At 43.8% G+C, this 14,513-nt stretch overlaps 1 protein-coding gene across 8 annotated transcripts in view; it reads right to left on the bottom strand.

The window, feature by feature from the left end:
* The window catches only part of ATRX (ATRX chromatin remodeler), a 66,563-nt gene extending 53,959 nt beyond the window's left edge, over positions 1-12,604 (bottom strand). For 4 of the 8 annotated variants that reach the window (XR_005630083.1, XM_039731141.1, XM_039731142.1 and 1 more), the window contains exons 1-2: positions 12,399-12,604; positions 1,682-1,794 (exon numbers count right to left, since the gene is read on the bottom strand). Coding sequence is in view for 3 of the 8 variants with exons in the window: in XM_039731141.1 (XP_039587075.1) it covers positions 1,682-1,794; positions 12,399-12,589 (304 nt within the window). In the remaining 5 variants the exon portion in view is untranslated. Of the gene's footprint in view, positions 1-1,681; positions 1,795-2,359; positions 2,490-2,523; positions 2,675-12,398 lie in introns of those variants that run through there. The other 4 variants (XM_039731144.1, XM_039731146.1, XM_039731145.1 and 1 more) reach the window with 4 other exon arrangements.
* Positions 12,605-14,513: the final 1,909 nt, after the last annotated feature.

Here is a 14,513-nt window from a genome sequence, read left to right as displayed (position 1 = left end):
GGCTGCCAGGGAGCAGAGCTTCCCCTGGGATTGCTGCTCCACTCCTGGAACAGGAGCAGGCTCTCCTGAGCTCTCTGTGACTCTGCTGCTGGCAGCCATGCCCTGCAATGGAGGGAGACATCCAGCCCCAGTGCAGAGGGGATAAAGAACATTATTAAGGCTATAAAGCAAATATTGCTTCCTGTTTTAACTGACCTCTGTGTGTGGCAGGGACAAAAGTTTAGGGTATGAAGTAATATCAGCTAATAGCCAACTGATTTCTAACATCCAGCCTTCTTTAACTACCTTCATCATCATCTTCCTCCTCACAACACTCTACCCAATAGTTCACATATCCTCCAAATGCTGGAACAAAACAAGATCTATTACTAAATAAATCTGATTTGGCCCCACATCCATAACTTCTGCTCATAATGAGCACCCTCTGAATTTAAAAAAAAATAAGCAAGTACAGTTGCTACAGACATTTTTGTTATGCACAGAACATTGGGAAGGGAAGGAAATTTGCATAGTAAATTCTGGCATTTCCTAATATTTAAGTGTTTAATCCTGACTCTTCAACTTTAATATGTTCTTTTAGATCTCAAAACCAACACTAAAATATGTCTGCTATGAATTTGCAAGTGTATCCATTTCAAAGACAATCTGTGCTTTACAGAAAGGAACCAAATACTAAGTTTTAACTACAGAGGATAAAGGGAGATTTCTTCTTCCCAGTGTGCTCCTCAGAAAAATTTCACTTTGAGATGCATTTACATCACAATTTATTTTACTATTCTGCTGAAGCACCACATGAGTAGTTTCTTTTTTCTGTGCTAACAGTTCAGTTTGATGCTGACATGAGGAGGTGAGTGCAACAAGCAGCAGACTCTCTCTCTAAACAAAACATTAAAAGATAAAAACTACACACCAGAAAGCCCATGACTAAAGACAACGGGAGTTTGAAAATAAACTTTAATACATCCAGCACACTCTTCTGCATTCCACCACATGGACACAACTTTTAGCTCATTAAGCAGCACAGATTGAAAGGTTTTGCATCTGTATCCAATCCAAGTGAAATTAATAAACAAATTTAACCAGTTAAATTTGGAAACAGATTTTATTCAGTACTGACATGAAATAATTTCACTTTTAATCACTGTCATCTAAGTGGTTAGACTTTGTTACCTATTTCTAACTTAGAAGTAAAAATTTCCAATTTTGACCTAGTGTAGGACTCTGTTTTTTTTTAAAGTATTATTTTCTTTTCAAATGTTTCCAGATTATATGTAGAAATCTTTTTCAAATTACTATGAAAGCATGATGTCCAGAACTTGTCCCACACCTGCAAGGACTGCAGAAACATTACTACAGCAGAAACACCAAGACACTGCATTTGTAAATTCAGGAACAGTGAACAAGGAACTCCTAGCACAGCAAATATCTGTGTCTGATATCTCATGTTTCAGAGAAGAGAAATTACCAGAAGATTAGATTTTTTCACCTTTAGAAAGATTCAGAACGGAAATAAATATTGTATCAAAGGCCTGTTGTGCATTTAAAAGCTATCACCACTTAAATCACATTAAGACTTGGTATAACTACCCCACTGAAGTGTGATATAGTGAAATAACAACATCAAGTTATTTGACTTTAGAATCACATACACATTGAAAATGAACATAAAATGTCTTTTTACCTATACTTTTGTTTTTAGATAATGCTGGAGGAGAGTTTGCGTCCTCAGATTCTTCTGATGAATGAGCCAAGAAGTCATGGAGTTTCTGTACCAATGTATTCAACTTGCTTTCACTGTGAAAATACAAGTAATACCCAGAATTACCTACACATCTCACTGCAATTTATCAAGACTGAAAGCTCATGTTTAATCTCAATTAATACACATCCACAAGAGATGTAAATATTTGTCTCTGCGTGAGTACATCAGAGCAAATAAAAAACATGGAATTTTTCTAAATACTAGGTGAAATAGTAGGTGCAGCCTTATTGACAAAAATCCATCAGAAGTCTATTTTAAGTATTTTCACTGTTTATATACAATGATATTCAATACAATTATTGACAAAATTCAAGAAAGTCTGAGTGGTAATGCTGCTATGCCATGAAGACAGCAAAAAAATTAGTATTTTATTTGTCAGAAGCCAGACAACTAAGAATAATAAAATCTTTGTTTTATTTTAAAAAATGTCACAATTGGGGTATAAACCACTGGAACTAACAGAAAAGTTTCATCTGCAAACTTAGAAACAAACAGGTCCACTGCATATGACAGTGAACAGTTCAGTGAATATGACAGGTCCACTGGATATGAAAGTTGGCTGACACAAAACTTTTAATAAATCTACCATCTACATACACGTTGTGTGGTGTTCATTTTGTCAAGACACAACCATGCAGGACCAGATCATTCCTTGATCTGTTTGTTAGAGTGCTCATGATTAATTCATACGGAACAATCCCCTGCCAACTTTCACTAGACACTTTCAGACCCCAAGAACAGTCCTGAGCACATTTACTCACTACAGTAAAAAGCAACATCTTCATCCCAGGCTGTTCCATTTCACAACCTCCATGTTACCCCTGGCATTCCACACGGTTTATTTCTCCCCAAACTCCCACAATTTCCAGAACAAGGCTTTTCCAGCTGCCCTGGCGAGGCTCAGGGTGCCCAGCCCGTGTTCAGAAGGTGCCAGGGAGCTGTTTGCTCCCTCTGCTCCTTATCAGCTGATCTGCCCTGACTCATCACCCCTTATCTGCTGCTCCAGATGCTTTTCCCACTCCTGGCCTGCCCTATCCCCAGCAGAAGTGAGCCCAGATGAAGGATAAAGGCTTCCCACTGCTTTTTTCCCCATTAATTTCAAAATAGTCTTCTAATAGCAAGAAGAAATTACATTTTTGTGCCTGTTTTATTGGTCCTAAGAACTTTTGAATACTCAAGTCAATACTCAACCTGAGCAGTCACCTTTACCATCACTACTGTTTCTCTGAACACATCAATTTATTAATTTCTGACTTTCAATTTGTTATTGCTGAAAAAAACCCAACTCATATTATCAGAAGGACGTGCAGCCAAGTGCTCTCTTGAGCTGTGAGTGAACATCCTCACATCAGTGCCAGTGACTATTCCAACCAGTGGAAATAATCACATAAAACAGCATAAACCATCAGTTTAAAAAAAAAAATAAATCATCTGCTATTTCTTTAAATCACCTGAGGTACTCAAAATAAAACAAAATAGCACTTTGCAATGAAAAGATTTTCTGCATGAGTGAAGGGCACTTTTCTTTTGAGACTACGTATGTACCATCAATCACTGGAGCAAGCCTGAAAGAGCAGAACAAAGCTCTTTAACTCTCAAGAGCACCTTAAAATTTCTCTCTCAATCTGTCCAAAAGTCTTTCCCTCTAATTACTGGACTCATGCTGCTATACAACTGCCAGCTCCCTAATCTTGGCCTTCTCTTTTTCTCATGGATGGAAGGCATACTTGGAAAACATTACAGGAGATGATAATGGTACACTGCAGTCTTAACAGCTTGCGTGCTCTCCTTTAGAAAGGAGATTTAATGACAATTTACTCGCATTAAGTGAAAAAAAAATCAGAGTTGTTCAGAATTATTTGATAGTAAAGGCATATAAAGAGATTTTATATCCATTCCAGATGGTCTGAAGAAATAAAGCACATTTAGAAAGGCCACAAGAAAGTACATTTTTGGTAGTAAAAAGAACAACAAAAAAAAAGCCACACATGTGGAATTGTGCTCATTTAGTTTATAAATAACTTGTTCTGGTAACAGCATTTTAGAAAGAAAATGGGAGCTAGAGATGAGTTCAGTATTACTATTGTCAATACAGAATGAATTCAGAATAGTATGCATGTGTCTTTGTGACTAATACTTGGAACATTATCTACTACCGTTCATTAACTCTTATCCTAACTAACGTAAAATTACCATTCACAGAGCAAACTGTTCTTGCTGACAACCAACCCAAAAAATTCTATACAAACCAATACTAAAAAGTCTTCTCAACTTGCTTTTCCCCTTGATTATTCATCATTTTGTATCATAAGCCTTTGTTAAGGAATACCAGGTCAAACTAAGTAAAGGTGTTACACTTACAAAATATTAATTTAGGGCAACGCTTCACCTGGTTTTGTACAAAAGTTATTTTATAGCATTCATTTATACTTGAGAAATAATAATCTATTATTTTTGTTTAAAGCTTCTGGAAAATGCTTATTCTTTGCAGTACAGACCCCGTCACTATTAAATTGATCACAACCTATAAATGTGTGGTTTTTAATAAACATAGGAGCCTAAAAATGTAGAACCATCTCTGAAGCACTACTGAGGCAAACAGGCTCCTCTACACTGACAGTCCCCACACTATTTATTAGTGTTTTCACACTCGAGTTTTCTAAGCAAATGGCTTCCCCAGCACTGTAGAGCTATTTCAACACTGTTCAGCCTAATTAAAACAGGACTGAAAGGGAAGGTGCCTGCTATTATTGGTTTGGCCATGAACCTGATTTGTGACCTTGGGAGCTACCTTGGAATGTACCATTCCTCACCTACATTCAGAGCAAGTGCTATTAAAGCAAACAACAAAGGCCTGGCCCTTATGGGCTAACAAAACAACCAGAGTAGGCAAATTACCCATAAATGAGTCCATAAATAATGAGAATAAATAAAGAGCCAGACAGGATGTGTCATAATCAAGACACAACACTTCAAGTGCCTGTGGAGTGCTGCTCCCTGCATGTTTTTACCTGAACCAGGGTTGGTTTGGCCAGGTGTTGGTAGTGGGGGCTACAGGGGTTTCAAACTTCTGTGCAGAGATGCCAAAAGCTTCCCCCATGTCCAGCCGAGCCAACACCAGCCTGCTCCAGGAGGGACGTGCTGCTGGCCAGGGCTGAGCCCATCAGCAGTGCCCGCTGTGCCTCTGGGGTTATGTATGTGGGAAGGGAAAAACCTGCTGCAAAACAGCAGCTGGGACACAGGAGCAAGTGTGTGACAGTAACAACCCTGCAGGGAGAGGCCAGGGGAGAAGGAACACCAGGGTCAGAGGAGAGATCCACCTGAGCCCCTGGGGGCCCACAGGAGAGCACAGACCCAGCTGCAGCCCATGGAGTGATGCCTTAAATTTCTACTTTCATATTTTCCTGCATTGATGTATAACTCTGAACTTCATGAAGTGTTAGCAAGCTCTCCTCACAGCTCAACCACACTAAACAATCCTTTCCCAGCCCCAGAACCAAGGACACCATTGCAGCTTCAGGCCCAGAAAGTGCAGACAGCAGGGAATTGAGGAGATCAAACTGGGAGGGTGAGACTGCATAACCTGGAGCTGGAATTGGACAATTAACCCCAACATGGAAATAAAACTTATTTAAGTGTGAAAACTTGTGACCCTCATCCAGCCTGGGTGCAGCCTCAGCCGGGCTCTTGCACTGCCCAAGGTGAATCCTGTGAAGGCCTTTTAATAAATCCCTATTTATTCCTTTAGCACTGTCCAGCCTCTGTTCTAGGAGCCTCTCAAGGCATCAGGAGGACCCCACACCTGCTCAGGGTGATGCCCAAAGGAGGCTGGGAGCCCACAGGAACCTCTGCTGGAGCAGCCCTTCCTGAGCCCCGTGGGATGGGAAAAGCCCACGCTGGAGCAGCTCAGCAAGAGCTGCAGCCCATGGGAAGGGCCCACATGGGAGAAGTCCATGGAGAACCATCTCCCATGGGAGGGACCCCACTCCCTGCACTGCTCACCAGGAGGAGGCAGACAAAGTAAAGTTCAGCCTGGGAGAAAGGAAGGGATGGGGAGAAGATATTTTAACATTGGGGATTTATTTCTCATTACCGTACTCCGATTTGATTGGCAATAAAAATTAAGCTGATTTCCCCAAGCAGAATCTGTTTTACCCATGATGGCACTTGCTGGGTGATGTCCCTGTCCTCATCTCAACCTGAACTTTTCACTGTCCTCTCCCTCCCCTGCCCAGCTGAGGAGGGGCAGTGACACAGTGGGAACCCACCACGACCTCACCCCCTGTGCCAGCTGATGACTCTGCTTCCCCAAAGCAAATCACATCACCTTGCACAAATAAAATTTTAACAAGCAGTTTTCATTTGGATCCAACTTGCCACACATTCACATGATCATGTTTCTTCTGAAGGCAGGTGAGGTGATGAAAATTCATAACCAGAGCAGTGGAAGGAGCAGCACTGACCACTTCAGCAGCAAACCCAGGACACATTGGACTATCCTCTGGAACTGCACTGAAAACCTCGTTCTTGCACTCAGTTTCTATTTGCTTTCCTAAGACACTTTAAAAGTGGAAGTGGAGAATGTTCCAGATGTTGACAATAACTGGGACAGTCATTTGAAAGCTGCATTTTCCTTAAACAAACACCTACCAACTACTACTCTAAACAAGTGTTCCTCTAAACAAGGAGCCCTCATTTCAGTGGCTCCTGAAAGTGGCACAGGAGCCACTTTCAGGAGCCTCTCCAGCTTTTAACTATCTCAGTGTTGACAAAGATGGTTTTTTTAACCATAAGTCTTCCTTAAATTCAACACTTGTCTAAGATTTTTTTATGTTTAAACTTTTCAAATAGTTCAAGGCACAAGTTTTTTAATTCATGTTTACAGTTGCTTCAGATTAAGTCTCAGTCATTTTTCATTTTTGAAACTGAAACACTGCAGAACAACTATTAAGCAGACAATATTAAACAATCCTTAGGAAAAATAATTAAAAGAAAAATAAAACCAGATGTACTTTTAAACTGCTGGTTTGTAGACTGCCATCCTCTGCTTCAGACTGTATCCCTGTGTGAACAGCAGAAATCCAACAACCCACAGCAAAACTCCCAGTATTTTATTTAGGATGGTGAGAAGAGAGACTCATATAATCTGATATAATCAGGCCAGTATTCTGTCACCTGCTAATCTTCATAGAAGTTTTTCCTGATGAGAAGGGAAAGGGGTAGAATTAGTCCAATTCAAAGAGTTCAGCTACAAGGGCAGAGCCAACACTGCTGTTTCACATAAAACATGTCAATATTGTGGCTGAACACACGTTAGGTTGAAGCTGTGGGAAAGAGTGAAAGAGGAAAAAATGTCCAGTAGGAGTTGTTTTATTTTCTTTTCCCAATTTAAAAAATGGAGTGAACACACCATTTTTGGTGTGTTTGGCATTTTACCTGCCATGTCCTAAGAAACCTACTTCTGTCAGAAAAAATATAAAACCAGGAAATAAGACCAGCCTACCATTATATTACTTGAACAAGTAAAATATGATTTTATAATGGTGGGGAAACAGAGCACTTCATCCCAGTATTTGTTTTTTAACTCAACAATGGTTTTCTGCATGCACAAGCAACATGACACTCTAAGTCCTAGACCACATTCACATTTTGGACCTTACTTACACTGATACACCAATTCTGCCAGACCAAGTGAGGTTTTACACTGGGGATTCCCACAGTGTGGCTGTGCGGACATGAAGCAGCTGTGCTGCCCAAGGACACACACCCTCACACCCTGCACACTCCTGATGTCACACTCAGTCCTCTCCTTCCTCCTCCTCCCCACCCCAGGGCCCTCTGCAGATCCCCTGGCCCAGCCTCAGCACAAGCAGAGGCAGGAACAGGACAATGTCCAGCCAGGTTCCAAGTGACACAGCTGGAGGCCCCACAATCTTTCTGGGTGAGCTGCCTGGGTTTTACTATTTTCACAGCAAAGCACTTCAGTGTGGTACAATTCCTCCCAACACAAGAAAACTGACTGGATCAGATAGATCAGAAAATACCTGAACACTAAAGCTCTGGCTGAAAAGACATGGAGGCATCCAGCACTTCATCAGAGATTCTGCACCTAACGCTTTGTTAACACACACTCACTTTTTTACTTTGTTTAGAACTGACTTTTAGTCCACAGGGGCTTAATCAAGTGATACCTGGTGCAGTTGAAGACACTCAATGATGTGGATGAAGTAATTTTGAAGCTTAAATACAGCATAACAGGTTCAGACAAGTAAACAGAATTATCTTCCTCCAGACACACAAGGGGAATGAGAAAGCAACAGTTCAAAGTCACTAAGAGACCCTTTATTCTGTTCAAGGAAGCTTACACAATTTCTTTCTGTTCACGTGGTGTGAGTTATCACACTTAATTCACTAAGACGTGAAAAAAAATCCCTTTGTTTTTAACTTGTTTCTTTAATGAGATCTTAAAAAAAACCCAAACAAGCCACATCATCACAAATCCACAAGGCAAAAGTCAGACAAACAATTGAAAACAATCTAACAAAAAAAACCCAAACAAGCCACATCATCACAAATCCACAAGGCAAAAGTAAGACAAACAATCTCACTGTTAGATTGGTTTCAATGCCACACTGAAGTGTAACTTCAATGGTGAAATACCCTGCAAGCTGAGAAAGAGCGAAGCTGCCACTTGAAAACCTAAACACAACATTTTCACCCTTATGAGACACAAATCATGTGAAGTGCACACCGGGAAGGGAAGGGAAGGGAAGGGAAGGGAAGGGAAGGGAAGGGAAGGGAAGGGAAGGGAAGGGAAGGGAAGGGAAGGGAAGGGAAGGGGCCCCACAACCAAGAGTATCAGGGACCCCTAACTCCAAAAATGCCTTTGCTTCATTTGCCTCCTGCTCCCTGGAGCTGATCACAGGTTCCCAAAGAAATCTCCTTCAGCACCAACCCTGCTGAGAATCAAAGCCTGGCCCTTCAACTCTCCCAAGCACAGGTTTTCATTTTACAAGAAAAAAGGCATCTCAGTCCCAAATTTATTCCCTATATTTCAGTCTTGCTTTATATGACAGATGCATTTGCCCAGCAAAGCTTCTAGGCTGAAGCTATTAAAACCTACAGTTGGGCCCACTCAGAAATTTCTACTACTATGCAGCTTTTGGACTTGCAAATAAACTGCTTCAGTGGCACTACAGCTGACATTGGTCAGCAACCTGTGTCATCAAATTCTTGATTTTTCAAGGTTTCGCTCCTTTTCTAACAAAAAAACCAAACCCAAATAAAAAACAACTAACACAAATCAATCCATCCCCCACCCTGAGTGACAACTACATTTCATCACAGACTGTGAAAGCTTTATGCTCCTCCTTTAGTAAATAAATCAGGACACTACACCTCTTCTAAAGTCAGCATAAACCTTCCATTATATTTGCCACTGAATTTCTACAATTTCTTCTTTCTCCTGCTGCCACTCCAAGGGAATAACCTGCCACTGACCCGTCCCTGAACTCATTCATGTCTCCAAATCACCTGCAGGCACAAGCTGAGCTCCAGAGATACAAAATGTGATTTCATGAGGTTCAGCATTATCCTTAGGTCTTCCCTTCACAAAAGACACTTCTGGTAATCCAGTTTAAAATGTACTTGGTCACAGGCTGCAGGCATTTGTTTTTATGATGAACACAGCACATTTTAGCATTACTTTGATATTTTCTTTTGGTGAGGTATAGGCACATAAAAAGCAAGTCTCTTTTCCACCCTTCAAGCAGAGGGTACAAGGAGTTAGTCTGTAACAGAGAACTGAGAACTTCAAATCCCCACAATGTTAAGGTGACCCTGTTGCAGAATTTGTATTACACACCCCTCTGACGCACCAAACTGTTTCCTAGAAAATTAAGATGCTTCAGTTAAGCCCTATAAAGACTCTATACAAAGTTTGCAAAGCCCTAACAGAGGTATTGTACAAAACCAGAAATAACAAAGTCTCTGCAGTAAGTTCCTCTCCCAGAGAACTTCATTTAAGTGCTGCAGACACTGGTTCTGGGGCACAGCTGGCACTGAGGATGACACAGTTTTGCTCTTCTTCAGGAGGAGCTGAAGAATCTGCCTATGCCCATTCCAGAACAGTGTGGAAGACAGAGGACTTTCTCTGTCCCTTTAGGGAATACAGAAGATTGGTGTTGACTTACTTCCAATTATATCATTGTGGCATCAAGTAACACACCTCAAACAACCCTGCAATATCACTCAGAACAAAGACATTCAACTGACTCAAAAATGCAGACAATTTAATAAAAACTTTAAAACCAAGCGACCAATATCACAGTATGAGGTGAAGAGTCTGGATTAAAAAAATACCAAAACCAAGAACAAAGCCTATTTTGCCAACTTAAAAAAAAAAAAGCAACCCAAACTACATTCATTGACTACTGGATAGTTCAAGTGAGAGAAATTCAAAACTTATTTTCCTGTCCTATTGCTGTGCTTATGTTGTACAAGGTATGAACTGGAAGGGACATGCTAGGTCACTAGGACAAAGATTCCTCCCCTTGAAAAGGAAAGGATAAGGAAAAAAAATGATGTTTTGGGGGCAAAAATTATTGAAGCATCTTTATAATTATTTACAGAGGCAGCACTTGAAAAAAGCTTCTTAGGAGGTCAGTCCAGTTTTCATAATTCTAATTTTCTCATTTGGAACATGGAAGACTCCTAGGATCTTAGCATGAAATAAAAGTATTCTTGTAACAAAAGTTTAAAACCTCTCTGGGAGCAGACTAGTATGGATTGATGATTTTCCTCTGAAACACTGTAAATGAATCTTCCACCAGTGCTGGGAATAGTTTTTCCATCCAAATTCAGTTTTTTGCACATCTTCCCAGGAAGTGTAAGCGCAATCCCCCAGTCCTTTATTTCTGCACACCTGTGACATGGACAAACTGCAGAGAGCAGAGGGTGAAGTGACACAAACACAGGCAGCTGACAGCCAGCAGCACTTGTGGGAAATGGGAACAGAAGAGGAAGACAGGGTGTGTTTTTCTTCTTCATTTCCTTCTCTCCACCTCCAATTTTAAGAAGAACTGGACAGGACAACAAGGCAAAGGCCATGCAATGTCCAGTGCCATGTCCAGCTCCTGGCACAGATCCTGTGAGCTACAAACTGCTCCAGATGAGCTCTGCACGGGATGGGAATTGTAACAAACATTTAAACTGAATGAGAACCGAGCTCATGAACAGAAGGAAAGTTTGGAGCATCAAAAAATTGTTACGCCAATCTACTTAAAAGCAGTTGGTCACAGGGCTGCTCCCTCTGTGGGCACATCCCACCCGAAGACTGCACACCATCTCAGATCTACTCTGTCCATGCTTTTTGATCTGCAAAATCACCAATAATCTGAAATAATCCCATCCTCTCTGCAGGTAATCTAAGAATTACATGGAAAATGTGTGAGCTTCTGTATCCTCTTCCTCCAAAGCAGCCCCTTGCCAGTAACACTAATTGTGGCACTAATAACAACACAGCAATATGGAAAGGGTTAAGTAGAAACCCTGCATATTACAGACCGGGAACAAGTGGTTCACAAGAAACCAAACAAGACTATGGACAACAGGGAACAAAATATGACAATCACAATAAAACAAAAAGCAAAGTGGTCCAAATGAAAGAGCGTTTTTCAGAATATAAAATACCAATGGTGACTGCAAACTCAGAGCTTTTTGTTCTACAAAAATAAAACTCTGTGCTTGATTTCAAGGGCTGGAGAAGAAAAAGGAGAAAGCCCCTTAATTAGCACTTCAGTCTACACAACAAAACAAACACTCCAACAAAAGAAGTTGTTTAAACTGTCAAAGCCCTTCAAGAACGAAGAGGGGAGAAAGTGGGAGTGAGAAGGAGAAAGAATGAGAGATGGACCATCTCTGTCTTACAAAATAAGGAAAAAAACACATGCAGAAGAAACTGCTAACTGCTGGGAAGTAATGCACCAAATAATGTGTATTTGCAACGCTCATGACCTACATCAGCATGTGAGCAACATCAACAGTGATGATAATCATCAAAAACCTCTTTCTTCTAGATTCCTAATTGGAAACGTCAAGGCTTCAAAACCAAGCAATGCAAAAGAGGAGGAATAAACCACTATCCCTCTAACTTTTGTCTAAAATGACACAGTTTTTATGAACTACTCAAAATAAGGCGGGAGGTGGAGACACACATAAACGACCCCAGAAAAAAACTTTACGCAAGGCTCAGCGCTAAAGCCAGGGTGAGGAGCACTGCAGACGCAGTTCTCTATCGCTGAGGTTTGCTGCAGACGCAGACACGAGCGTGAGGCTGAAGGGAAGCCCCTCAGGGCCGGGCAGCGCCCGGGGCACGCGGCTTGCTTGCGGCGGATGCACCGCGGGCATTCGCACAAAACCGAAAGCGCACAAAGACAACTCTTTATTAACGCTTTGACACGGCGCGTCTCCCAGCCCGACTTCCCGGGCGTCCGTCGGTGGCCGCCGTTCCGCGTCAGGCGGCCGGAGCGGCGCGGCGAGGGCGGGGGCTCGGCGGAGCTCCCGCCGCGCTCGCACGTGGGGCGGGGGCCGCCCCCGGGGCCATTTTTCGCCGCCGAGCCGCCCGGCCCGGCCGTACCTCACGGGCTCTGCGGTCATGACTCCGCCGCCGCTGCTCGGAGCGGAGCGGCCGCCCGGGCCGGGGCCGCGCTCAGGCGCTGGGCGCAGACAAAGCCACGGCCGCCGCCATCGCCAGCGCCGCCGCCATCTTATCGGAGGGAGCCCGAGGGGACCTGCCTCCTGCCGCCGTCCTCCTCCGCCGCCTCCCATTGGCTCACGGCCGCCCACAGCTATTTTCTGATTGGGCGGCGCCGCGCCGACTGTTGCTAGGGCAGTTTACGTCATCATCCCAACCTTCCCCGCGCTGATTGGCTGGGGCGGGGCTGACGTCACGCTGGCGTCATGGGCCGAAGCCCGTGACATCATTTCGTAACAAAGTGCACTGACACGTGTGCCCAGCAGGGGGCCCCAGCGCGCGGCTGCGGCCATGGCGGCGGGAGCCAGGCGCTGACACACGCCGGGGACAGACAGCAGGACAGGAGCCTGTGTGACACCGGGACAGGAGCCCGTGTCACACTGTCACACCGGGACAGGAGTCTGTGTCACACCAGGACAGGAGCCCGTGTCACACTGTCACACAGGGACAGGAGCCTGTGTCACACCGGGACAGGAGCCTCTGTCACACTGTCACACCGGGACAGAGTCTGTGTCACACCGGGACAGGAGCCCGTGTCACATTGTCACACCGGGACAGGAGCCTGTGTCACACCGGGACACAGGGACAGGAGTCTGTGTCACACCGGGACAGGAGTCTGTGTCACATTGTCACACAGGGACAGGAGCCTGTGTCACACCGGGACAGGCGACGCCTCATCACCAGAGAGCCGCTGCCTTGGGCAGCTCTGCTGCCTCGATCCAGCCACGGCAGGTGAATCACAGTGTTCTGACGCGTCATCCTTACGAACACGGAGCAGATGCCCAAACTCCTGCTAACAGCGCCACAGCGACCCTCCTGCTCCATGAGGAGCCCCAGAACAGCTCTCATCCTCTGGAGGAATCCCCAGAACAGCTCTCCTGCTCCACAAGGATCACCACAACCACCCTCCTCCTCCAACAGGATCACCAGAGTGATCCTCCTGATCACCAGAACCACCCTCAGCCTCTCCAGGGATCACATCCTGGCCCTCCTCCTCCATGGCCATCACCAGCAGCACGCTCACCCTCTGCAGGAACCAGCCCTGGAGCTCCGAGCCCAGCAGCAAGCTTGGGAGCAGAAAGCACAAAGACAGAAGACAGGGATAACATAAACCACACACAGGCTGAATGTGAGCAACCCTGCCTGGGGCAGCTTCAGCCCAGCCTGGCTACAGCTTTTCCTTTTTGATCAGAAAACTCTAGATAAGGAAATGCATCACTGGCAGCTGCACCTAAGTATGGCAGGACAATTTTGCCTGCTGGTACCAGCAGCTTCTGCACTCCTGTCAGGTGCTAGGACGTTGTGAAAGGAGGAGTACTGGAAGGCAGCCCTCTTCAAGCTTTTGGGAGGAGATGACTGAGCTCAGCAGGCTTCACCAGGTTCACCAAAGCCAAGCCCAGCACCACGCAGAATCTGAAACAGGTGACAAGCATTGCTGTAAAGAAAACCAGAGTTGAAAATGAATGTCTTTTTCTGCAGAAACTAAAGGAAAAATAATGTATCTACTCACCTGGGTTTCATAAAGCAATGTATGAAACATGAGAAAATACCCAAGTAAATCACCCCTAACACGCATTTCATTCTGTGATAATAGAATCAACAGCACTTTCACACTTCAGCACATCCAAGCTTACACAGCTCCCAGGAAATTCTCCAAACAGGTCTGAACACATCTTGCTTTAGAATGCAACATTTTACCCAAGAGCTGCACCTGTATCTGCTGAATTCAGTAATAGCAGAAAGCAGATTTAGCAGCAGCTTTGTTCCCAAGCTCTGTCTCATGCTGGAGAAGACCAAAGCATCACCTGCCTTCTCACTTGATTTTAGGAGAAAAAAAATCCATATTAACGGACTGCCACAAATTCCATTAAAAATTGAAAAAAACCATTCTAGGTGCTCTGCCACCAGTGAGATGAAGGAAACAGGAAGCATTACCCAGTCTTAGCTCTGCATTAGGACCCCAACTGTGTGATTAAAGTAAGAACACAAAACGTTCAT

The sequence above is a fragment of the Passer montanus genome, unplaced genomic scaffold (genome assembly GCF_014805655.1).
Source record: "Passer montanus isolate IOZ18808 unplaced genomic scaffold, ASM1480565v1 scaffold76, whole genome shotgun sequence".
Lineage (NCBI taxonomy): Eukaryota > Metazoa > Chordata > Aves > Passeriformes > Passeridae > Passer > Passer montanus.
Note: the sequence above shows the minus strand (reverse complement) of the source record. Positions and strands in the feature narration are given on the sequence as shown.